General features: G+C 41.2%; 1 protein-coding gene across 4 annotated transcripts in view; it reads left to right on the top strand.

Moving 5' to 3' along the window:
• The window catches only part of CRIM1 (cysteine rich transmembrane BMP regulator 1), a 210,045-nt gene that overhangs the window by 121,824 nt on the left and 60,608 nt on the right, over positions 1-27,613 (top strand). For all 4 annotated transcript variants that reach the window (XM_060412267.1, XM_060412266.1, XM_027966933.3 and 1 more), the window contains 2 exons: positions 5,521-5,703; positions 9,000-9,197. In XM_060412267.1, coding sequence (XP_060268250.1) covers positions 5,521-5,703; positions 9,000-9,197 — 381 coding nt within the window. The remainder of the gene's footprint in view (positions 1-5,520; positions 5,704-8,999; positions 9,198-27,613) is intronic.

Raw genomic sequence — 27,613 nt, 5'->3', positions numbered from 1 at the left:
AAAAAAGTTAGTATGGAAACGTCTGTTGAGAACCCATTGCATAGCAGTGATACTCAATAATGTCTCTAGGGATGCAAGGTCTCCTACAGTAATGGAGAGGATATGGCACTTTGAAAGGAATATTCCATGCAGTATGCATTTATTGAGCATCCATTGTGTTCTGTGGGCCTTACCAACCTAATTTTGCATAAGAGTGACACACTGTTCTGCAGCCCTATTTTGTAAGCACTGTTCCCCTTCTCTTATCCTGAAGTATCCTTTATCCGGTATGCTCCAGCACACACGCCCGGCTTCCCCCACACAGAAAAGGTGGTTTCTTCCTTCACGTATCTAGAAGCTCATCTACCCTGCCTTTGTGATTCCATCAGTTTGTTGTTGGTTTATGGAGAAATTTTCAGACATTTCTCATTTGTCATGCAGTTATCTCTTTTTTTAACTTAAGTCTGCCCACTTTGTTCCTGTACCACTCACCCCCAGAAAAAGGAGACCAGAGGCAAGACATCAGCCATTTTTCACTGAGATATGAAAGAGAAAAAGCAACAGAAGGATACTTATTTGGACTTTTCCCCTCCATTTTCACATTTGATGTGAAGTTCTACATTTTAGTCTTTTCCTTTGCTAAAATTATATATCTATCACCATCTGCCAATCAGCATGATTTGGCCAGGCAATAGAACTTACTAGCAATCTATACTATAAAATTCTTTTTCAGGAGTTCTGGAATGTATTAAAGAGCGAAGAGAAGATTCCAGAACTGAGAAACATAAAATTTAATTGGGAAGACACAAAAAACATGCAGAAATCTTTAAAAAGACATTTTGTGCATCTCAGTGCATATGTACTTTTATGCATTGAGAAGTGCAAGTTGCATAGTAAGTTATTCTGTTTGTAATATTATTCTTCTCTCCGTCCACGGAAAATGTCCTCTTACAGAGGTAGTGGTACCCTGCCTATGGTTCTGAAATTCATCTCTGTCCCCAGCAGGTGAAGAAGTAATTGGTCATTGCTCCTCAAAGAATACTGCCAGCCATTTTTATCGTGCACTTTTCTGAAGAGCTTCTCTAAATTTGTCTCAGCATCAAACAGGGATTTCATTATATCATGGGGTTTTTTTTTGTTTTTTTTGTTTTTAATCCTAAAGAATCAATTGTGTTTTCAAGGCTGTGTTTTCTGGGACTCACCATCTCTCTCAGTTCCACTCCCATGCTCTCTGCCTATGCTAGTGAACCGTAGCTGCCCTAGCCGCCTTGTCAGTCTCGTCTCCTCCTACTCAAGCTTCTGCACAACCCGCCATAAAAGCGAGTTCATCTGGAGCCACTTTGTTCATAACCACAGCCTTTCCTCCTCACTTCTTCAAATCTCGCACCAAGATTTGTGGCTTCACCCAGATGGTCGTTGTGGTTGATGAAGGCAGATAGGTAATTAATACTGATTGGTTTCTTAAAAAATGTTCTTCAATTTGAACGGAAGCTCAGCATTTTGATAGAAGGCAGTATTTTGCCTCCTTCCACAGCATGCAGATTTGATTGGCGAAAAGTGCTTCATTTCCTGCACTTTCGAACTTGGGGCTTAACTGCCCAGTTCCTTCCAATCCCAGCTCAGTTTAGTGTGTTAGGTAAAAGCATATAGACTTCTGAGCTGTAATAAGATGATTCTTTCTGACATGAGTTTTCTTGCCGGGGGGTGGGGGGGGGAATCGTATATCCAGCCAATACTAGGGAAAAGGTTCAGACACGCACATTTACTGCCTTTGTGAAAATACATGCACACAGATCATCTCACACTAATGATGTGACTTTAGGCAAGCTTCCTCATCGCTGTAAATTTCATTTTCCTCATTGAAGAAGTAGATGTTAATACTTGTTCTCTATTCTCAACAGCATTGTTATAAAGTCAAATTAGAAAACACTAGTTTGTCTAAGTACAAAACAAATGTAAATATACTCAAAATGCAGTGGAAATCTCACGTATTTCGAACATGCAAGGTAACGTATGGAGAAATGATGTTAGGACAGAGAAGCCCATGGCTTATGTATGTCATAATCCAGTTTTTCCTACCTTGTTAAATAGGTTGCATTAGCTCAGGAGAACTTTTTTTTTTTAACCTTGGAATTACTTTTATTTTCCCAGCTTTACAGAGACACATACCATGCAGTTCACTGAGTGAAGTTGCACAATTCCATGATTTTTAATGTATTCACAAAGTTGCGTGATTGTCATCACAATTTTAGAACATTGTCATCAATCCCCCCAGAATTCCCAAGCTCTTTAAGTCACCCCCTATGTCCCCCAGACTTTCCAGCACTCAGTTCAGTTGCTCAGTCGTGTCCGACTCTTTGCGACCCCATGGAATCGCAGCACACCAGGCCTCCCTGTCCACACCAACTCCGAGATTCACATCCATCGAGTCAGTGATGCCATACAGCCATCTCATCCTCTGTCATCCCCTTCTCCTCCTGCCCCCAATCCCTCCCAGCATCAGAGTCTTTTCCAGTGAGTCAACTTTTCGCATGAGGTGGCCAAAGTACTGGAGTTTCAGCTTTAGCATCATTGCTTCCAAAGAACACCCAGGACTGATATCCTTTAGGATGGACTGGTTGGATCTCCTTGCAGTCCAAGGGGCTCTCAAGAGTCTTCTCCAACACCACAGTTCAAAAGCATCAATTTTTCGGCGCTCGGAAACCACTAATCTACTTTCTGTCTCTGTAGATGTGCCTGTCATGGGCTTTTAACATAAGTACAATCCTATACAATATCTGGTATATTTTGACTGGCTTCTTTTGCTTAGCGTAATGTTCCCCAGGATCGTTTATATTGTAGTATATATCAGAACTTCATTCCTTTTTATGGCCAAGCAATATTCCATTAGTGGGTATGCCCCATTTTGTGTCTCGTACATCAATTGGTTGATGTTTAGACTTTTTCTGTTTTTTGGCTACTGTGAATAACATTGCTGTAAACATTTGTGTACAATGTTTTATGTGGGTAGATGTTTCCATTTCTCCTGGATGTGCATCTAAGAGTAGAAGTGCTGGATCCTCGGGTAATTCTGTTTCATATTTGGAGCAACTGCCAAACAGTTTTTTCAAGACAACTGCAATCGCCAAGATGTATGAGAGTTTCCACTTCTCCACATCCTCATCAGCGTTTGTTACTATCTATATCTTTTTCATCTTAGCCATCCAAGTATATGAATTGTGGCTTTGATTTGTATTCCCTTAATAAGTAATGATGTTAAGCATCTTTTCAGTGCTTATTGGTCATTTCTGTAGCTTATTTGGATAAATTTCTGTTCAAATATTTGCTCCTTTTTCAGTTGGGTTATTTTCACTGTTCTCTCTGGGTACAAGTTCATGCATATGTCAAATGTCAGATTGCACTCTTGTTAAAGGTCACTAAATATGAGAGTCTATTTCTAAACTCTTAATCAGTTCCATTGAACTGTGTATTTGTCCTGACGTCAGGCACTACATTGCCTTGATACTGTGGCATTGTAGTGCGTCTTAAAATCAGAAAGTGCGAGTCCTCTAGTTTTGTTCTCCTTTTCAAGTTGGTCTTGGCAATTCTGGGTTCCTTGAATTGCTTACTGATTTTAGGATTCACTTGTCAGTTTTTACAAAAGAAAAAAATAGAATTTTGATAGAGATTGAATGAATATGTAAACCAATTGGGGAATGTTTTCATCCTGCCAGTATTATCTTTCAGTCCATGAACATGGAATATATTTTCATCTCCTTAGGGCTTCTATATCTTCTTTGAACAGTGTTTTTTAGTGTTCAGAGTACAAGTTTTGTACTTTATGTTTAGACTTATTATTAAATATTTTATTCTTTTTGATGCTACTGTGAATGGAATTTTTTAACTTTATTTTCAAGTCATTTATTGCTAGTGCGTAGATATACAATTTATTGGAGTTGCAGTTTTACCCTGAAATCTTGCTAAACTTTTTGTTCTAATAGTTTTTTAGTAGATTTCTTCTTTTTAAATTCAAAATCGTGTTGTTGGCAATTAAGAGTTTTCCTGCTTTCTAATATGGGTGCTTTTTATGTCAATTTGTTGCCTAATTACCCTGACTGGAGCCTTCAGTACAAAGTTGAATCAAAGTGGTTAGAGTGGACATCATTGTCTTAATCCTGAGCTAAGGGGAAAAGCATTCAGCTTTCACTATTAAGTATGATGTGCTAACATCATAGATGCTGTTTATCAAGTTGCTGTTTAACACCTCTACTGCTAAGTTGTTGAATGTTTTTTTTCATGAAAGGGTGTTGAATTCTGTCAGATGTTTTCTCTGTGTCTGTTGAGATGATCCTATGGTCTTGTCCTTTATTCTATAGACATTGCATTACATTATAGTCAATTAATTACATTAATTGATTTTTGGATGTTAAACCAACCTTGCATTCTTGGGATAAATCTCACTTGGTATATGATATTTTTTATATGCTGCTGGATTCAGTCTGGTAGTACTTTTTTGAGTATTTTTATGTTTATATTTATAAAAGCTATAGATCTGTAGTTTTCCTTTTCTTCTGATGTCTTTATTTGGAGGGAGTTCTTTTAAGTCAACCAAAATTAGAGTTAAGGAGTGGATTTAGGGGAGAGTATTTTCATGCAGAGAAAAATTTTAAATCATTGATATCATTATCATTCTAAATGCAGGGTTTTGAGTCCTTATCAGAAAACATAGTGTTGAAACACAGTGGGAGGAGTACAGGGTTTTAGTTGAAGAGCTACGGTTTTGGCTTCTGCTGCTGCTGCTAAGTCACTTCAGTCGTGTCCGACCCTGTGCGACCCCATAGACAGCAGCCCACTAGGCTCCTCTGCCCTTGGGATTCTCCAGGCAAGAATACTGGAGTGGGTTGCCATTTCCTTCTCCTATCATTTGCTAAATGTATAACTTTGCACAAATTACCTAGGATTTCCTCACTTCTATACTCAGGATAAGTATTTCTACATCAGACCTTTGTTTTGGGGATGAAGTGAAGTAATGTATGTAGGAAGTGTTTTTTAAAGGCCAAGCACTATTATAATTATAGATTATTAACTAAATAGAAAAAAGAATTTCAGAGAAAACACTGGAGAAACAGAAACATAACCTAAGAGGCCTAAATAAATTTTTTGAGGCAGAACAAAACGTAATGTGGATTCAAGATCGTTTACTTGAGATAGACAGTGATTTAGCAAAACACACATTTTGTTTAACAAAACTAAATGTTTTTAAAGCACATATCAGAAATGTCAGTTTCATGGTCAAATAATTACTTTTATTTGGGGTAAGGAGAAGCCAGTATAGATTTTACTAAGGGGAATTTTGATTCCTTGTTATAATGAGAATAATGATGTATTTTATTTTATTGTACTTTGCATAGCTTTATTGCTTCTGTTGTAAAAAATTATATTGAGTTTAATAAAGTTCCATTAAATTTTAACCTTGTGCAGTATTTTCTAGAGGCTGTTTGAAAAACATGGAAGGACACCACTCAGAAATGACTTTGAATATGCTTTGTTTAACTCCTCTAGAAACAAAGCCAGCCTGCGTGTTCAACAACATGGAGTACAGTGATGGAGACATGTTTCGAATGGACAACTGTCGATTCTGCCAATGCCAAGGGGGTGTTTCCATCTGCTTCACTGCCCAGTGTGGTGAGCTGAGCTGTGAGAGATACTACATGCCCGAGGGGGAGTGCTGCCCTGTGTGTGAAGGTAAGGAAAGCTGCCAGTTAGGGACCAGTAAGAACAGGCTTCCCAGCTGGCTCAGTGGCAAAGACTCTGCCTACCAATACAGGAGACCCAGGAGACATGGGTTCAGTCCCTGGGCTGGGAAGATCCCCTGGAGGAGGGCATGGCAACCCACTCCAGTATTCTTGCCTGGAGAATTCTGTGGACAGAGGAGCCTGGTGGGCTACAGTCCGTGGTGTCAGAGTCAGACATGACTGAGCGACTGAACAACAAAGCATAGACATGGTTTAAAGTGTTAACGTCAAAACTGACGTAATTCAGTCTCACTCAAAAATAGAAAAGAATTCCCCACTTTTGTCACATGTTTTACCTTTTACCTTTTAGGTAATGCCAGGTAGACGATGTGGAAACACTTCACTGCGGGAAATTATCCCCTGGGTGTAGACAGCGGTCGTGTTTCCACAGGTCAACACAAGGTCTCCCGGAGGCACTCTCTGTTCCTCCTCTGCAGTTCCAGCAGTTTCTTGGCAAGTCCTGGGACTCTCCCTTCATTCTGACAGTAGAATTCCACCCACTCTGCTCCCCCCAGAGTGGGTGGAGACAGGAGGACGGGGCAGCCCTAGTGACTGACAGGCCCAACCAGTCTGCTCAGAGAGGACCCGACCCTGCCTCCTTTCTGGTACCCGTGCCCCTCCAGGTGAGAGCAGGGCTCCTTGGCCTTTGCAAATGTGTGCTGGTGACAGTGGGGCCGTGCTGTGGCACCCGGTCAAGGCCCAGACAAGTGTCCAGGGTAGCCCTGGGCAGAAGGATCCCCAGGGTCTGCTTTTTAATTTTTTTTATTCCCCTTTTCCCTCCAAGAAATAATAGGTCCATGTTCCTCCAATAGGCTCGACCCTCCTGTCTCTGCCCTCCAGAAATAACAGACATTTCAGAATGATAACTGAGTATCACATGCTACATCCCGCACATTTTAAGGATAAGGAGAGTCAGAAAAGTAGTCACTTCTCTCGAGTTTCCGGTAAAGCCAGGAACAGTGCCCAACTGTGTCTCTGGTCTAACCACACTACAGTTTCCCCAGAAAGGAGGGACTTGTGAGCGTCTCTTCTCTGCCTGGGCCACGCACTTCTAGTCCAGAGTCAGGCATGTCCACCTCATGTCTGACGCTCATGCCACCCTTAACCTCCGCACGTGAAATGAGAGGACAGAATTTCATGTCGTGTCTTATAACTTGCTCTGTTTTCGGAATCCCATTTCTTTTCAGTATCTGAGCTTTATTTACCACAGAATCTGAAGATCTGAAATTGCTTAGATTATACAAACTATTGTACATTCCTAACAGCGAACAATTCTACATTCCTAACAGGGAGGCGCACTCACCTGGTAAAAGTTATTTTTGCTAACATAGGAGAAAGGTGGTTCACTTTTTAGGTGTCATAGGGGATTTAAGAAAGTCACATCAAGCTTTTCAGTTCAGTTCAGTCGCTCAGTCATGTCTGACTCTTCGCAACCCCATGAATCGCAGCACGCCAGGCCTCCCTGTCCATCACCAACTCCCGGAGTTCACTCAGATTCACGTCCATCGAGTCCGTGATGCCATCCAGCCATCTCATCCTCTGTCGTCCCCTTCTCCTCCTGCCCCCAATCCCTCCCAGCATCAGAGTCTTTTCCAATGAGTCAACTCTTCGCATGAGGCAGCCAAAGTACTGGAGTTTCAGCTTTAGCATCATTCCTTCCAAAGAAATCCCAGGGTTGATCTCCTTCAGAATGGACTGGTTGGATCTCCTTGCAGTCCAAGGGACTCTCAAGAGTCTTTTCCAACACCACAGTTCAAAAGCATCAATTCTTCGGCGCTCAGCCTTCTTCACAGTCCAACTCTCACATCCATACATGACCACAGGAAAAACCATAGCCTTCACTAGACGGACATTAGTCGGCAAAGTAATAACTCTGCTTTTGAATATGCTATCTAGGTTGGTCATAACTTTTCTTCCAAGGAGTAAGCATCTTTTAATTTCATGGCTGCATTCACCATCTGCAGTGATTTTGGAGCCCAAAAAAATAAAGTCTGACACTGTTTCCACTGTTTCCCCATCTTTTAACCTTCCCAATTGATTTGTCCCCTCACTACCTCCAGGGTATAATAGTCCCTGAAATTGGTGACACTTGGTGGTATAAAAGCAGAGATGTGAACCTCTGTGTAATAATTATAACAAGTTGTTTGGCCATGGGTCCAGTTATGTCTCACTTCCTGGAATTCAGATCCAGTCTCAAAGTAGAAATGAAGTATGCAGTGTAATATTTTTTTTTATAAATAATTTTTATGAAGTCTTATCTAACTCAGGTTTCTTGGCTGCTTCAGTGGTGGACAGACTGCCTTTCTGAAGCTGTGACTGCACGGCCTTCAGTTCTGGGCTTCTGACTCTTCTTGTAGCTAAACTTTCTTCCTCTTCAAAAGAAAGAGGACCAAACTCACAACTGCCTAGACTTTCTTCCCAGCACAGAAGCACTTGCTTCTCTTGAGGCCAGATTTTATGTGTCTGAAAAAAGAACGTTGAGTGACTTATCTAATTACTTTGATATGTAAGGATATTTGGGGGTTTTGTATTTATGTGCTTATCAACAAACTCAGAAAACTCTTTCACAGTAGCCTTGGTTAACTATGTCCCACAGCCTCAGTTGCTGCTCGACCGCTCAGCTCAGGTGGAGAAAAAGCTGTGTAGGTCCATGGCATTCCCTCCAGGGCAAAGGAGTGTCCTGTATGGTTTAGACAAGGTCTGTCTGCCCTGTCCTCAGGGGCCTGCCTACGCCTCACTGTTATCTCAGGGACCTCCAGGCTCCATGAGATAGACTCCAGTTAGCCCTAGAAATAGCAGGCTCACTGTAAGTTAGACGGGGCGTTATTCTTTCTACTTTACAGGGGGCTGAAATTGAGGTATAATAAACTTGTAAATTGACAACTCAGAAGGCATCCGCAGAACCTAAAATGGATCTGCATTTTTTGTTTTCTCTGATTACCACCCCGCAGCTCTATCCATGCAGTTTTGCACCTTTATGAAACAGTAACACCTGCACACTGGCTTGCATGCCTCAGGTCCCCTGCCCTGTGAGCCGTGTTAGGATGGGTGAACATAAATTCTACGTGATGGCTGCCTTTGCCTGTCCCCCTAGAGACACCTCCTGCAGTCCTGAGCTTCTGCTGAGCGCAGCTAGAAAAGAACTGCTGATGAGGAGAACCTGGGGGAAAAAAAAATTCTCTAGGTGCAGGCAGAAATAACATGTAGAATGCCCTCGGTCTTACTTGAACTCACGTTTTAATTTAGATCCTGTGTATCCTTTGAACAATCCCGCTGGCTGCTATGCCAATGGCCAGATCCACGCCCACGGGGACCGGTGGCGGGAAGATGACTGCACGTTCTGCCAGTGCATCAATGGGGAGCCCCACTGCGTGGCGACGGCCTGTGGACAGAGCTGCATGAACCCTGTCAAAGTGCCTGGGGAGTGCTGCCCCGTATGCGAAGGTAAACCTTGAGGATCCTAGTGAATGTCTCGTGTCAGATCAACTGCCACCAGTGTGTGCTTGCTTGTGTTTTATTTCCTCAGCTGTAATGCCTGCTTCCTGCTGTTAGTTGCAGATGATTTTATGATACAGCCCAGACTAATCCTTTGGAGGAGATGCTGCAGATTTACAGTGACAGCAGTGTGGTCTTTATTTTACCACTGCAGATAATGCTTAGCTGAATACTTTACACTCAAAGAATATATGCATTTGAATTCAGTTCACCGCAAGCCTAATTAACATCTAAAGGTCAAAATAGGGAAATGAAATTGGAAATAAGACCCATCCTCAAAGCATAGTTTGTTCAATTTGTAATGCTTCCGTAAGCCCAAGAGTCCTGGCAGCTAGAAGAAAGACCTGGAACCATCAAAGGCAGTTTTCACTGCCCAGAGTCCTCCCTCCGAGTGTCCGTTATTTCTAATATCACGACGGCTGTGGCTGTGCAGTTCCTCTCAGGCTTTCACTTATGTCTTGGTTACCTACATTCATGACCTCTCTTCCTTTTTAGTGAAGAGGCGCCTGAGAGATCCTGGAGTCGTCTTTCCATCTCAACCTCTAAGCCCGGCCATTTTCACCATCCTGGGAAGATTCTTTGCACATTTATTCAAGTCAATCTTAATCCCCAGTCCATATCTGTTAATATGAGAGATTGAATATTGCTGATAGACCTGATAGAGAGTGTCCATCACTAAGAAAGACGTTTGCATAGTGAAATGAACTAAAGTGGGTTGGAAATTAATCCTTGTAGAAGATGGATCCTTCTAGAATTTTTAAAAACAGCTGTTAAGGAAATGACCAGTTTTTTCAGAAATTCAGTCAAGTAGACTGAGTCCTCTATGGAGAAGGCTTTTGCTTCTACCTCAATTTTAATCCACTCAGTCTTCAAGAGTTTGCCTGACTAGCTTCATTAACCTCTGAGGGGTTGGAGTTATTAAAGATCTTAAAAGTCATATAAAAATTTAAACTGGAGGATTCTGGTTCTATTGACATCACGAATTCCCTCACCATTACTCTACTTACAATGCAGCTGCCACACTCCAAAACTTTATAGCTTCCAGATGACCAGTTTTATGGAAATCACGCACCACCCCCCTTCCCTCGCAATATACTCCTCCTATCCCCTAAAGGAAGCATTTCAGTGCTGGAAAATGGAGTGCACAATAGTATGTATGATGGTGTACGGTCAGCTTTACAAGGAAGGATGCCTTGCTGGTGCAGATTAAAATGGGACTATCTATTCCTAAGAATTAGGGACAATCTGTTGTTGATTTGCAATGTTTAAGTATATATGTATGCATGATAATGAAGAATTTTTTTAATTTTAAAAAGCATAAATATATAATCCAATAAGCACTAACCTTTTATTAGGAGTCTTGAATCATAGATTGAAAATAAGACTTAAAAAAAAACTTGTAAAAAAAATACAGGGCTTCATTTCTAAAAGTAAAGAATGCATATCATTTTGCATTCATCTTATGCAGTCATTAGCAATTCCATCCTGGTGAGCAGAGAAGGGAAGCAGGTGGTGAATAGAAGAAAAAAAGTATATATGAGAAAACTAATTTATTCTTATGTAGATATTTGGGTAGGAAGAAGATGTTAGTTTGGTCTCTGCAACAGTTGAGTCAGGTTGTAATCTTATCTTCCACTGTTTGAGAAGAGTGACAGTTTGAGCCAGCCATTAATTCCAAAAAATGTACTAACCACCTTCCGTAATCCAGATACCACATTGGACACAAAGATAAATAAAGGACATCTCCTAGTAAACTTCAAAGAAACTGTTTAGGCTGTTTTAAATTAAACCAGGGAAAAAAAAGAAATGTCTCCATTCAGATGCTGTGGGATAAGTGCTTTTTATGTGTACCTGATTCCGTTAAGCCTCACATCACCACTGTGCTGTAGGGCTTGTGATCCCATTTTAGAGATGAGGAAATTAGGTTTTGGAGAGACTTAGGTAAATTCTTCCAAGGTCAGTTGCCAACATGTGGCTGAGCTGGGGTCAGCTGAAGTCCGTCAGATTCAGCTGCATTTGTGTCTATTTTCCTTGCCCCCAGAGGTCATCTCAGTCTCCTCATACCCCTATTTCTGGTTCCCTTATATCTGTCTCCATCTCTGGCTTGTGGCCCTGTGTTGGAGACCTGGAAGTCAGCTGCCTGGGGAGGAAGTCATTTGCAGTTTGACAGCTCCTCCGGGTGTATTCCATGTGACCTCCCGAATCTGAGGGCCTTGGGGGAAGGACGCCTTTGAGACTCAGCCTCGATCTGCTCAGACCTCGCACCGAGGCCGAATCCCCCCAGACCTGGCACCTGTATTCCAAGCTGTTAGGCGCTGCGGCCTCCGTTCCGTCTGTCTGTCTTGTGCCCCTTCACCCGGCCTTTCAGGAGTCTCCATTGTCTAGTTCTTGGAGAACTACTTTGCCTTCCGTTTCTTGTTTTTGTCTTAAAGTCACTTAAGTGCTGAGTTTCATATGAGATTGTGTTTAGTCTTCAGTAACGTTCTGATTCTAAGATGTTTTCAGAAGACCAAAAGATTCTTTTAGTCGTGGTGGTTTCAGTCGCTAAGTCGCGTCCGACTCTTTGCGACCCCATGGACTGTAGCCCGCCAGGTTCTGTCCTCCACGGCCTCTCAGTTTGCTCGAATTCGTGTCCATTGTGTCAGTGATGCTCTTCTTTTGGTATGGGGATCAAAAAACAGTGCATAGCTTAGGATAATGATTGTAAAAGCTTATTGTTTATGAATAATAGTAAACGTATTTATTGATAATAATAAGCTTACAAAATTATGCAAGGCAAATAAATCTTACTGCTTAGTTTTTAGGATCCAAGAAAGACCCTGAAACTATTTGAAAATATTTTTCTCAGCAGTTATTCAGTAGCATATTTAAATGGAATTTTAAGTGATTTCAGAAGAGCCAAAGGATTAGACAAAATAAGAAGAAAACAAGGTGGTGTTGTTTAATGAATAATCAGCCAGAATTATTTGGAGGAAAACAGAAACACTGGTGTTTATTCAATTTATACACAATAAATTTCTCGGCGCGCAATTGCATAACAAGGTTGGCCTTGCCCTTATTAGCTGCAATCCCAAGGTACATAGTCAGGGTCTGAAATTTGATGAAACAGATCCCACACAACGATTGTAGGTTTAAATTCTCCCTAAATAAATTACTGCATCAACAAATATGGTGTGTGAGCTCCTGTAGGGAGGAAAAAACCTTGTTGTGACTGCTGTTGTTATTAGAGATACGTACCTTCCAAATGACAACATGTGCTTGGTTACTCCTGGAGGACTGGGGATGTGAACTTGGGGGCCCTTAAAGACTATGCTGTTAACTTGACAGCTACCTCAATTCACAAGTACCTGAGTGCTTTTTAAATTGGCACTTAAGTGCTCTCATGATTAAGTCTTAGCAAATTAGTGTCAACAGCCAGTTCAGGTACACAGATAAGCCATCTCATTCCGTAACTGATTGTGTTCTTATGTTTTGTTCTGTTGGCTCTCTGTTTCTCCTCTTATTCATCAATCACATTATTTCTATTTTTTTGGCCCTTGTAAAAAGCCAGAGTGGAAATACACAGAAGAGCATGTAAAGTTTGCAATTTAAGCGTCCATGTGGGAGATACGTCCATATTGTCTTAAAAACAAAAAATGAAGAAGAAGGGCAGCAGAACTGAGTCTTCCTCAGCATCTAGCACCATTTGCATTGTCTTATTGTAGCCCTTAATGAGAGTAGCTACTAGTGTACCTCTTATACACTGACTGTGAGCCAGACCTCAGTGCTTTAAGAGCATCAGCCAATTTGATACTCACAGCTTCCCTCTGACAGGTTCTGCCATCCCAACTTGTGATTGCAGAACCCAAAATTCAAAAGTTGTATGACTTGCCCAAGTTCCTATAGCTTGAATGTTGCAGAGCAGTATCTCTAGAGCCTTGACTGTGGACCCCACTGGAATACAGCCTCTGAGACAGAATGCTCTGCATCCTCTGGGTTGACCAGTACCTGAAAGAGGCTACGTCCCCCATGAGCTAGGATTTTACCATGTGCTTTTGAATCCTTGAAATGGCACCTGGCATGTAAAGTAGGTGCTGAAAAGTAGTTACTTAATGGATGATGAATGAATGAGTGAGGAAAAGACTGGAGTAAGGCAGCAGACCCTGATCTAGGGTTTCCTTAACCAGTGCTGTTAAAGAGGCCAGATGCTGACCTCTGGTGAGCTGACCAAAGAGTAATGTTTAAATGCTTGTGTTTGACAGTGTGCTCTGAGGACAGAAACCAGAGTGCTGTATGAAGTATGTTTGGCACACAGTGGGTCCACATGTCTGCAGGTGGGTTGACCAGTTAGCTCAGATTGGCCACTCACCCTCATGATAAGCACTTAGTTCTCCATTCCCACCCAGGAACAGCCTTCCAAGCCTGGTTTGTAAACTGCAGTTCATCCTCTCTCAGTTCATTCCCTGCAGTCCAGAATCACAGAGTTCAAGTGGGCCTTCTCCAGACCCTCCAAGGCTAATGCTCACTGTCACATTTTACATACTGCTTTACGACCTGCTCTTGAGAATGTATAGGGGCCACTATCTTGTTTCCAGCTAGATTTTTAATATCACTTTTAGGTATTGAAAATAATTTGCTTGTTTATTTCCCAGTAATGCAAGGTATAAATGCTGTCTTGGTTGATTCTTAACATTAGAGAGACCCTAAGGACAGAGTGCCATTTTCTATGAAAAAAACGAAACTGTTTGTTTTATAATTAAAGGTAAGATAAGATGTTGGGGAGGGGAATTTGGCTCCATGATGTAATGACATGACCTGATGACTCAACAGAAAAATGCAGGCCGTGTGGATGACTGTGAGGCCAGCTTGGCTGTGACACCTGATGCTAGAGATAAGGATTTCATCATCCTTGGTGAGCCTTGATGTCAGATCTCATCTGCTGTCTCATCTTGGGCTGTGGCTGGACCCTGCCCTGGTGGCCATCGTGACCTGAGTGTGCCTTAGGCCCGGTGTGTGCAGAGTCTTCCTACTGGGAGGAGCTGACAATTTCCATGACCCTGGGGATTTCAGAGCCAATGCCAAGAGTCTCACTTTTCAAGAACTAGAAACAACATAGGTAACAGTTTACTTGGTAGCGTTCAGCCTCAGGCTTTGAGTTGCTAGTAAATAAATTCCCTGCTTGTGGTTGGGTACTTTTCAATCACAATGGGTACCTTCCTTTCTGCTATTTCTGTTTCTCTGAAACAAAAGCAAAATCTGTTTCCAGATTCACTCAGGAAATCAAATAGTCATAGATTGCTGTGGTTGAGTAATGGATGTGTGAGTGTTCAGCATATTACTCTACTTACCTTGGTATTTAAAAGATTTTTCCGTCATTGCAAACTTTAAATGAATGTTATTTGCAGAGTTATTGTCTGAAACTGAACTGAGTTTCAGGCAGGCCTTGTAATTTCGCTAACCTGGACTTAACCAACTCCTGAAGTGGAGGAATAAGATTGATTTCCTGCCTGTTAGACTCTTTAGATTCTTTCTAATTCTTTGGACTTAGGATGGAACCAGGCAATGGCTTTCTTCCTGCTTACCTGGCTCTCTTGAATCCCTTATTTTGGAAATCCTGGTCCTACTTGGGACAGTTTTGAAGCAAGGACATTAGGTGTTTCTTTACCTTGTTGTGGATTTAGTAAGCCACTTCAGCATCAGCACACTGGATAGATCACATTCTGGACTCCTCTATAGAGCTGGAGGTTTTTGAACTGTCGGATAGACTGTCTTCCTCATCATCAATCCTAATTTTATGGGCGTACTATATTGTTCCCTATAAATCCTGATGATATAGTTTGAATCAAGCCACCCTTCAAATGCAATTTCTACTGGCCTGCCAGAAATGTCTGTACCAGGCACATATCTGGGTGGGAATTCCTTGAAATAAGAAAAAATGTTTCCAACCCTGCCCATAATACTTCCTCACCAAACAGTATCTCAAATGATTGAGCTACTGCTTCTGTGGCAAGGAATCAGACATAGTTTGGCTGACCCCAGAGTCTGTGCAGTCAGAGATGCCACAGGTCCCATGATATTAATGTTCTGGTACATAACAGGGATCAAAACTCAGTTGATGGGTGATATTGCTTCAGTGCCATATACTAGGCTATTATTAGCAGGCCAAGAATAATAAAATAGTCGTAATATCTGAAAGACTGTTAGGCATGTTCTTTCATCCTTTAACTCTAAGTGTCCTGGAAACTAGTTCCATAAATGGAGATTAAAATATAGCACAGTGTGTTTTTTGGCTTGTCCAAATAAGGTCATATGCGGGGTAACAAATGCATAGCAGATGCAGATGACCTTGTGTCAACCTCGGTGGCCTTGAACCTAAGCACCCGAACTTGTTCATGAGTGAATATCATAGTATTTTGGTTTTTCTCTGGGAATTTAAAAAAGCTTTAGGTATTTCAAGTAACTTTAGAATGTTACGGTTCAGAGCTGATTCTGAAACACTTGATTAGAAACCTCTGTCTCTGATTGTCCAGCCTTCAGCAGTCCCCGCTCTTAAGTATTTCCCTGTAGCAATGGTCTTGGAAGGGGCTGGTTCCTCTCTGCTTCCTCTGCTGTTCACTTCCCATCCCTAAAAGGGCATTATTGCCAGGAGTCTCATAATTTTCCTACTAAGATAATCATCGAATCTAATAGTTCAGACTTGGGCCTGCTAATTTTCATCTAATCAACGGAGGCAGGAAAACATAGTCTGGAATGCCAGCTATGTGAATGAAAAATATTTAGTCATTCTTGAAATGATAGGAATGTTTTTCCAACAAGCTTAAATAAACACAATCTCTACTGAGACTGTGTTAAACTTTTTTTGGAAAAGAGACAACTCTTAGGCCAAACAGAAGTTAATGAAGGTTATTAAGAGGCATGCCCTTCAGAAAAGGCTTGTGGACATTAAAAAGAAAGGTTCTTTTCTCTTCTTGGTACAGCCATTGACCAGAAGTAGCAAAACTGCTTTCCTTTCTGCTTTTGTCAGCCTAACAGAATTTAATATTTTAACTGGTGATCACATTGTCTACCTTTCCGAGAGATATCCTGCTTTACTAGCCATGGCTGATTAGTCTTAGGGTAACATCCTCATCTTCATCTTCTTGCACTGTTTGCCTCAGTCCTAAGGAATACATTGGTCTCAGCACATCTGTATTTAAAGCACTGGACAGCACTTTTGATATGAAGCTCATTTATTTGTTTCCAGTCATACAAGGTCCAACCATAAAGTAATCAAATTATTTTTAAACATAGTGACATTTTTAAACAAACCAAGGTTTACCTATCCAAGTGAAGTGTTTCTCCTTTCAAGATAGATATATGGGGAAAGTGTACAGCTACTGCAGGAGTATAGTCATTCAGAATATTTTGGGTGCTTCTCTGTTGGAACTGACGTTACAGCTTGCAGCACATCCTTTTGAGTATCTTTAGCTTTGTAAACCCCTGACTTCAGAGGTTTTATTAGGCCCTTAGAAACAGTCAAAGACATTCATACCTAAGCCTGATGGAAAGGCTGGGTAATCTAGCTGGGTAAAACTGCTCGGAGGAAGCAAAACGTGACAGTAAAAGAGAAGCACTGTGTCTTCTATGACATAGTAATCTCCTCTGGCAGCAACTCTGAAGAGGAATTTCAAATAGAATTTTAGCATGAGCAGCATTTTAGTACAAGCATATAACCCCCCAAAGTGAGCATTGTTAGCAATAACACTTATTTGTAAGTACAATTCCTGGTGTGTTTATTGAAAAGAAGAATCAATCCACTTACATAGTATTTATATGATTTCTGGGGGCTAGAGGCATATATTTAAATGGTGATCTATTATATTCAACTTTTTGTGGGATTGCAAGTGCTCCATACAGACTTATTTTCAAATAAATTATTAGACTAATTCCCTATATATATTGTGGCATTTTAAACTGTCTCATGGTATATAGTCTTAACACCTTAAAATGAGCAAAGTGATTTCCATCGTTTAATACATGAGGGGTAGAGATGGTGAGCTACCCAGTGAACTGTTTATAGAGACCCTATTGAAGTACTTGCTGTGTCTGTCTGATTGTTGAGGATAAAATATCTGCTGCAGTATTGCTATAAAATAGCAAGGCAGACGAAAGGAATGAAGCTGTCTGTCAAAGAGCATCCCTTGCCCATTGATGGATCTCCCGTCACAGGTGGTTGCCGAGGTGACAGGGACCACCTGTCCCTCTCCATTTGAGACTCCTGACATGCTCACCCTCCATCATCGTGCAGACTGGGGCAGCTGTTACCAGGGGGCTTGGCAACATCAGATCTTGATCGAGGGGTCATGACCATCAGTTTGATCCAAGTTTGATATGAGATAGGCAATAAGGAACCATTAGTACTTTTTTGAAATTTATTAGAAACATGAGAAGATAGTAATGCATTGCACATTATACATTTTTCAATTTGATTTGAATTATTAGCAGTTTGACCAAATTTTCACTAGCCATGTATAAGATGCCTATTTACCAATCAAGTGAATTTTATTGTCATATCTAAGAGATTAGCTGGATTTAACACACTTGCCTGAAACAGGGCCCAGTTAAGGGGTTCAGACCATTGGAGACCACAGAATTTAACATTTGCTGTGAGTCAAAAATAAGATTCGATTCAAATAAAAAACTGAATGCTTTTTCTTTGCAGCCTCATGAACCAAGACTAAGAATCCCCAAGAACCTTCCAAGACCAACAGGGGGACCCTGAGAGTCATGTAGTGCCCTGGGTTTGATTTTTCACCTTGGCTCCTGAGCGATAAGTCTGTGAGCCACCTCCCCAGCCAGGCAGGACCTCACAACATGTGCTCAGGACCTCATCTCTGGCTGCAGTGCCTTCATTCTACTTAAAAGTTACCTTGGTCTTCGTTTTCTCTCCTTAATTACATATACATATATGATATGGGTTTCCCTGGTGGCTTAGTGGTAAAGAACCTGCCTGCCAATGCAGGAGACGTGGTTTGATCCCTGGGTCAGAAAGATTCCCTGGAGAGGGAAATGGAAACCCACTCCAGTATTCTTGCCTGAGGAATCCTATGGACAGAGGAGCCTGGAGGGCTACAGTCCATAGGGTCACGAAAGAGTCTGACACAACGCAGCAATTAAACTGTGATCTGTGATATAATTTGAGACTGCCTTGGGTCTGCTTTGGGATCCAGCAGAGTAGATTTAATGCTGGTTTGTGTGCTTGGTGCCCACCATCGCCTATGCCCACACCTTGCACTATGGTCCTGCCACCCATAGTTTGGATATCTGTAGGAAGACACAAAACAGTATTCTCTTTTACCTTAATTGGAAAGTTATATGTGTTAGTCGCTCAGTCATGTCCAACTCTTTGTGACACTGTGGACTGTAGCCCACCAGACTTCTCTGTCCATGGAATTCTCCAGGCAAGAATACTGGAGTGGGTAGCCATCCCCTTCTCTAGGGGATCGTCCCAACCAAGAGATCGAACCCGGGTCTCCTGCATTGCATGCAGATTCTCCATCATCTGAGCTGCCAGGGAAGCCCCACATTGGAAAGCTATTGCCCTGAAAATCAGCTTACATTTAAAGCAATTCAGGGATGTCTATTTTATTAGTGAAACTAAAAAAATATTCAGAGATAATAAACTGTCAGCTGGGGCTAGCCTCAGGCCTTGCATGTTAAGAAAAGACAGCAAACTTAGATCTTTCAAAACTATGACTCTCGTGCTTTTTGGGAACCAAGTTTTAAAAGATTCCAGGGAGATTTTAGGCCATAGGAATTCAATAGGGGTGTTCCACATTGCTGTGACAGACACTGAGAACATTATTATTTGAAACATAACTACCCCCCCGCAACTATTATTAAGAAAGTACTTGTTGAATTATCTCTTAATATTGATATGTTTCATATCACTGACTTACTGAAATAAAATTTGCTGATTAGAGACATCTTTTAGAGTTGGGACTTACATACCCTCTTTCAACTTGAGAATGGCAGGACTACTGGCAAAGCTGTACCAAAACAGTATACATTGTCCTCTGATGAATTTGCTCTCATCCCCGAAGATCCAGCAAGGCCCCCATCATGAGAGAGGAAGTGTGGGGTCAGCCAGGCACACAGGAGCATTGTTTCAGCTCACACTGGATAAGCTGATTATGAAGAGATTTCTCTTCTCTTCGAGACACCATGGACACAGTCAAAAGTTGAAACAATGATGTTCAGACTGCAGCTCAGCAAATGTGAAAGGCGCCAGTGGCCGGTCACTAACACGCTCCAAAGCTTACCAGACCATATGAAAGGATGTCATGGACCCACCCACGACCCAGATGCTTTTCATGTTATCAGTGGAGATAGAAATGATGCTTAAGTTACAATAGACAGTGTTCAGAATGCCAAGCCAGTTGTCAGACCATTTATCAGCTGAACATTTGAGGCCTGCAAAAGGGCTCGTAGTTCATCTACTGAGCCATCATCTGAGACCATTTCTGACTCTGAGCCGGCTGGATAGTCATTACAACAATAATTATAGCAACAGGTAATATTTTTGTCACCCTTTGAGTTTACGGAATAGTCCCCTCTTTACAATCTTACTGGGGTCTTATAATGATCTTGTGAGGTAGAAATAGGGGAAATTCCTACTTTATAGAAGTCCCCAGAGGTTCATCATCACATGTAAGATAATGAATGAATACAGACTCACGCTGAGCCTTCTAACCCCAAGCCCATGTCTTTGGCATTGCTTCCCTTGAGACCCAGATTGTAAGGATGGAGAAGATGAGGAAAAGAAGTCAGTGGACATGAAAGTACTTGATTGTCATGGCTCAGATTCAAAACCTTTTTGCTCCTGGCTCTGTTCTCATGGCTGAGACCCAGTTGCTGTTATTTTGACCTTTTGTGACCTACCTTTGATCTGGGTTCTTTTCCTGAACCTCCATCTAGAATTTTGACCTCACCTTTAGACCTCTTGGAAAGCCTGCTCCCCCAAGTAGGTTCCTGCCTCTCCCACTTGGGGAAGCAGCTTTCCCCACCCCCTGCAAGCACTGAGTTGTCTCCCCAGATGTCTTTATCCTCGTGCTTGCCACGGGCCCAGCCTCATTCACACCTGCCAGGCTGAAGGTCCTGGGCAGTGATGCTCAAGTCTCCACTGAGTGTGCCCAGCACCAAGATACTATCCTCAACACTTGTGCATCCTGACCTGCCCGTTTCCCTTATCTCCCTCTAATTCCTGCCCAACTATGCTTAATCAGGAGGCAGATTGGCTGAGCCTTCAGCACGAGCGCCCGTCCTTCATGCAGGATGAAATGAGCCGCGGAGTTGAGCGCGTGCCCAGCTATTTTTGAGACTATGTTAATAACACTTTATTCATTTGGCACCATCAAGGAATGAAGTCATCACAGAGCGAATTCCCCAGATGAGTGAAATTTGGGGTGTCAAGTTTTATGTTCAGCATTTTGAAGGCAGGCCTTCTATAGTGCTCCCTGTACTATTGGGCCTTGTTAGGTCTAAGGTGCAGATCATAATTTAAGCATTTCATAGGCTTAAATACTCATAGGCTTAAGATGCTTAAGATACTCATAGGCTGAGTATCTCGTTTGGGACTGTTCGGGTTTGGGGAGGTGCGTTTAGTTTTCATTGTTATTAGTGTGTTGGGTTGACAGCAGACTTTTGTTCTAGCTTGCTACTTCACTGGAGCTCATTTATTGAGTATCTACTATGTGCAAGGTATCCTGCCACGATGAGGATCCTGATACAAAAGTTAGGAAATGAGAGATTCGGCCGGTAGAGGACAGTATTGAATAGGGCTCTTTCTCAGAACATGTGTCCCGACTTTCAGTTGTCAGATGTCTTTCTGTCCTCTTTGTTCATTGATTAAGCGCTCCAGTGGACCAAGCACTGTGTTAAATGCTGAAGTTGTAAACGCTGAATAAACCATTGCCCCTAATGGCAAGATCCTTCCCCCCTGGACCTCAGCTATTTCCCAGAGGATTGGGGTGAGATACCAGAATTCTGACCCATCTGACATCCCCTCCCAGCTCAATATAGCTATTAAAATGTACAGACACACATATACACATGAACTTATAAATATGGTATATTTTTTTCCAGTTAAAACTTACCAAGATACAGTCTCCATGAAAATTAACAGTAAAAATATATATAAGGATAAAATATAAGACAAGTATAAAAGATTATTCTTGGAATCCAATCATTTTGTGAGCTCTCTCAAGCTGAATTCCTAGAAAAAGATATCCCACTTCTCAATTAGAGGTTTTTTTTTTTTTTACTTTTTTCTTCTTGTGGTCTTTTAATAATCACATAATCATAGTATTTGTCTTTTCCTATTAAATGTGAGATTGGTAAAGGAAGAAAAACATGACTGACAGCCAAGATTCCTTGGAAAAAGAATACAGAGTTAATAAATAGGCCTAAAGTAAATATAATGCTTCCCTATCTGCCCGTAAAATAATACAAGTCTTGGGAACATTTTCACACCATTCATTTTTAAAATAAAGAAACTTCTCTGAGATAAGAACTTTAGAAATTACAAGGATGTAGGTGTTGTTATGAGAAATATATACAAAGGAAAAAAAGGATAACTAAATGTGTGGTGGCTGAAAGAATTTGAAAACTCCCAACTGTAGGAGATTTTTTTCCATGACTTAATGAGACTTTCTTAAATACACATTCATACCCCATGGAAATTCCCACTTCCAGATTAGGGAATTTTTGTACCCTCAGTTTTTGGCTTTTTTTTTTTCTTTCATCGTCTATATTAATAGAGTTTTCCCCTCTAACTTCATTTGGAAATATTTCATCTTTATTATACCTCTTCCCAGGCTGCAATTATGTGAACAATTTGCTGATTTATTTGAATGGTTTTCTGACTAGTTATGGTCACATTTGAAAAGCAACTGTGGTAACAGAATGACATATGAAGACACAGTAAAACAGATTCGCTGTTGTAAACAGCTCCTTCGGTTCTGACTTGGCCAGCTTTATCTCGTTTTATGATCCCAGACAGGCTACCAGTAATTGGTGGACTATAAGGAGGACTGATATATATGGCCGTATAAACCAAGTGAAGCTTTGGAATTTTCCCATTTATTAGATGTTCACATGGCTTAACCAAGTCCAGCCACCACCACCACCCCCACCGCACCCCGGCAAAAAATCTTAAGAAAGAAAATGCCTGAATTAGGTCTGAAAAGACAACATCATTAGTCATCTTTGTCTCCCACAATCAAATAAGCAGGCTTTTGTATTGATATGGAAGATCTCCATAAGGTAGGCAAATCATTAGTAAATCCTGAAAGGAGAAGTAATGAGACAGATAAGAATTAGCTTTGTTTATTTTATCACTTCTATATGAAAGTTTTTTAACTCAAGAAATATAGGAACATATCTGCCATAGAGAACTACCTTACCTATAGTGAGATTTTTCCCGGGAAGACTTTTCTTGGTATGTGTCTGTCTGTGTGTGCATGTGTGCACTTGTGTGGATTTGTAGGAATCTAGGATGCTAGTAATTGGAGAAGGAAATGGCAGTCCACTCCAGTGTTCTTGCCTGGAGAATCCCAGGGACAGGGGAGCCTGGTGGGCTGCCGTCTGTGGGGTCGCACAGAGTCGGACACGACTGAAGTGACTTAGCAGCAGCGGGATGCTAGTAATTGGAGAAAGAAGTGGCAAGCCACTCGAGTATTCTTGCCTGGAGAATCCCAGGGACAGGGGAGCCTGGTGGGCTGCCGTCTATGGGGTCACACAGAGTCGGACACGACTGAAGCGACTTAGCAGCAGCAGCAGGATGCTGGTAGGCAGCTGCTACCCATGCCAGGCCTTCCAGACCTGCCACTCGCCCGGAGCACACCTCAGGGAGGGATCAGCACACCTGGAGACAGTTGGGATCTGGAGCCTGAGCTAACTTTTATCCTCCTGATAGAGTCAGTGCTGCAGACAGTCCTAAGCACGCTGGCTCTGTATGCTTTACATGAGTGTATTTTTCCAGGGTCACCCACCCATCCTCAAGAGCTACTAAGGGGCTGTCAGCCTTCCCAGGGTTGCTAATAAGAAAGAGTGCTCCCCACATTTCTCAATGGAGATAATTAGTATTATTTGCAAGATAAACAGCTCGTAGTAATCAAGGTAATGAGAAGAACCTTGTGTTTATTCAAAACCAGGCACTAGGCAGAGTAACACTGTTTAGACACAAAGTTAAAAAGAATCTATGAACATTTTCACTTAAGCTATATCTATGTGAAATTTAAAGACCAGTGATTATATACATTGTTCCTGAAGCAAATTCACATTATTGTTGCACATTTTTAATTAACTGGTAGTCAAAATACATTCCCTTTTGTTCTGTTGTCATTCTAAACATGTTGAACTATCCAATATGATGATGATAAGACTGATATTAAAACTTTAAATCAAGACCTTAAAAGGTTGGATTGGAGTTTCAACTTAATTCCCTTTCCTCTTTTTGGAAATTTTTCCTTAAAATAAGAAGCAAGAAAGTTTAGAGCTTAGATTTGCTTAACACATTAATACCTCCTGAATAGTGAAATGTATGTTCCTTTCTGGTCTAGTGCTGTGGCCTTGGAGTTAAAAATAATGATTTTATGTCAACTTTATACCCTTAACCAAATTCATTGCAATCATAGTGCCTTAATATCCTTATTGAGTGGATTAAATTGCTTCTAGGAAATACCTGAACTTCAGTGCAGAATATTGGTGGCGTTCTTCAGAAGCTGAGTGTCTGTGGCTAAGTCTTGAAAAATGTGTTTATTTTCCTGGAAATGTTTTTACTGATAAGAGGTTTGTTGGACTTCCTAGAATATGAAGGAAATTTTAATAATCTATAAAATGAAGAACTGATATGTGTTTGCTTATGTTACTGCATGCTATAATAATTTTTTTTCCCCAAAATTTTGTTTTCTGAGACGGGATAAGAATTGGTAGCTGAACATATGCACTCCTGACACAGTCCCAAGAGTTCTTGTGAAAAATAGCTCTTCTGGACAGTGTTAGGTATAGGTACCTAGAACATCTTTAAAAATCATTCAGGAAAAGGACAGGTCAAGGAAATTAGAGATTCCCACTCAGATGCAAGGTAGGAAACAGCAAATGGATACAGACATAACAAACACCCATTTTTGTTCTTTATTGCTTCTAGGCTCAGAAAATATTTCTAGAGTTCTTCTCCACAAAGAAGCGGTTCCAGGGTTCCCTTTAGAAATAGTTGTAGCCAAAGACAATGAATTCCTGCTGTTTCAAGCCTTCTTCCTTTGGAGGACTTTAAGGTATTTCTTTAATTCCTCAGCTGATTCAATACAAGATGAGATGGAATTTCAGGATGATCCTGTAAGCAGTACTTGATTGAATTTCCTCTTGCCAAATCTATCTTTGTGCAAGCATTTTCCCATTCTCCTAAATAAGGAGATCCAAGAGCATTTCTCGCCTCTGAAAGAGGCCCACTAAAGACCTCTCTGCCCAACCAATTTAAAGGAACACCATTTTATTTGCTTCACGCAACAGGCAGATGCATTAATGTCTCCAAAAGTCTTAGTCTTTGTTCAACTGATACCCTCCAAGGACACGGCATCACCATCATCCTTCTAGAAAGGCATCTGCTCTCTGGCATTTCTTGTCAGTATTTTACCCCCATGGTTGGATGGCATCATTGACTCAGTGGACATGAATTTAAGCAAACTCAGGGAGATGGTGAAGAACAGGGAAGCCTGGCGTGCTGCAGTCTGTGGGGTCGCAAAGAGTCGGACAGGACTGAGTGACTAAACAACAACAACGACCATCTAAGAGCACAGAAAGATAGGATTTAAATAAGAATCATCTGGTCTTCAAGCCACGCCCCATCCGGATATTTTCCATATTCAGAGCACTGTTTTATAGACTAAAGAGAGAGTGTTGTATGCTTAGTCACGCAATTGTGTCTCACTCTTTGCAACCCCATGGACTGCAGCCCTCCAGGTTCCTCTGTCCATGGAGATTCCCCAGGCAAGAATACTGGAGTGGGTAGCCTATCCCTTCTCCAGGATATCGAACAGGGATCGAACCAGGGTCTCCTGCATTGCAGGCGGATTCTTTACCCACTGAGCTACCCGGGAAATAACAATTCCCAATACACAAGTTTCAGATGCTCTAACAAGCCCAGCAGATGTTTCCTCAAGCTCCTTTGTTTACTTGGATTAGAAACAATCATACCATGATAACATGATTCTAGATTCTTCAAACTTACCTCTTCCCCCACCAAGAACTTCCTCGTATTGAAACTATACAGAAAGTCTAACCAGCTCTTGGTTATTCTCTAAGGACTGTACATGTTTCAGATGTTGATTTGAAATACTCTAGTTCAGGATGGTATCAAATATGTCTCACTTCAGAGTTCATTATGCAGAATAAGAAATTGGGTTTCAGTAGCTTCGTAGCACTTCATTCTCAAAACACTAACCCTGATGTTAGTAATAAGACCAATTCTGAGATTACATATTACTATACTGGACTGAAAGCAGACTCAGATTCATTTATGATAATGTCAGCGTTCTGCTGGACAATTTGTAGTTACATGTTTCTGTTGTAATATTGTTCTTATGGAATTCTGAAATAGAGATGGCCTCTCGTGGTGGGAAACAGCACTAGATTGCCGAGAGAATGCTGAAAGGGACTAGATCGTAATGTTTGAATTTAGATAAAATGTTAGGAGACAGCTAGTTACCTGTATGTATCTAATGAAAGAGTTAGTCACTCGGTCATGTTCAACTCTTTGCGATCCCCTGGACTGTAGCCTGTCAGGCTCCTCTGTCCATGGAATTCTCCAGGCAAGAATACTGGAATGGTTTGCCATTCTCTTCTCCAGGGCATCTTCCCGACCTAGGGATTGAACCCCAGTCTCCCGCATTGCAGGTAAATTCTTTACCATTTGAGCCACCAGGGAACCAGGCGTGTGTGTGTGTGTGTGTGTGTGTTACAAATCAGCAGTTACTCCAGTGACAAAGGACAGCAGCAGTAAGTACCCCAAAACGTGCACCTCCACCCTCATAAGGTTTTGATATTTGTTCCACTTTGTATTTGAAAACAAAAACAGTAATTATTTGTTTAATGTAATAAAATGAAATGACTAGTGTTAAAACGCTTCTTAAAAATAATTTAGACATCTGTCTTTATTTAACATATCACAGTGAGTATTGTGTTCCGCCTAATCTGTTGAGGGGCAGTTGAATAGTTTTAGAGTAAATAAGTTCTGTTGAATAAGCGGTTTTGTTGAGTTTTTCTGTTTTAATAGTAAATGTTGAGGGAGTCAGAATTTGAGAGTTCTGTGCTTCACAGTTTCTTCCTTCTGATGAACATCACTGATGAATGGGGAAATATTAATTTTAGAGGCACAAAGTTGTGTTTTGCTTCTTTACATTCTGCCACATTGTCAAAACCTGGAAGACGCTCAGTGGACTTATTTTGCCTAAAATATTTACAATGCAACATTGTTGAACCAGCACCTACTTAAATAGCCCTTCTATGCTTTTTTTTTTTTTTTTTTTCCCATTTGGTAAACTGACCTGAAGTTGTTATCCTGAATGTTATAGGGAGGCATGTTGAATGTATTTCCTGTACTGGAGAAATGTGTGCTTGATATACACCTGAGACCTGACTACCTAGCAGATACAGCCATTGGATAAAGTGTGGGAGTGTTTGAGTCAGTGTTGTGGTTCTGATCCTCAATGCCGTGGTTTTTTGTTTTTTGTTTTTTTTCTTTTACTTTCTAGCCACAGATCACAGTCTTCATCTCATCCATTAGTCAGGACATGAACCAAAAATAAGATGCACATCACCAATGATACACATGTACGTCACCATTTTTCTTAACAAATCCCTGAAACTCATTGAAAGCAGAATCCCATACTGCCCAGGGATTATTCTGTATTTCCAGTGTCAGTGTCATCTGCCCAGGTATATATTTTTCCATCATACACTTTCTGAAGGCAGAAGTTTCTCATAAACTTAAATATCAGTAAAGAATACAAGCTTTGGGTCTGTGTGGATGTGCCCAAGACATTTCTTTACCCATAAGCCCTTCACTAGACAAAGAGTTAGAAGCCACCCCTGATTCTTAACTCTCTGGAATGTAGACCTAACTCCTCTTTCGATGGGATTATCTGTGATATAGTTTACTCAGATGTGATCCTGGTCCCCTGCTCTATCTTACATTTGTGGTTAGGATAATTTTGACAAAACTTCAGCAGTCTTATGGCTAAAGGCTGATATAGAGTTATCTTGGATGGTTAGGAAGAGTAGTGATAAAGGAAAGCCTGTAGGTTTAAAAACTGAAGATGTGGGACTTCCCTGGTGGTCCAGTGGTTAAG

Source organism: Ovis aries, chromosome 3, assembly GCF_016772045.2.
Source record: "Ovis aries strain OAR_USU_Benz2616 breed Rambouillet chromosome 3, ARS-UI_Ramb_v3.0, whole genome shotgun sequence".
Classification (NCBI taxonomy): domain Eukaryota; kingdom Metazoa; phylum Chordata; class Mammalia; order Artiodactyla; family Bovidae; genus Ovis; species Ovis aries.
Note: the sequence above shows the minus strand (reverse complement) of the source record. Positions and strands in the feature narration are given on the sequence as shown.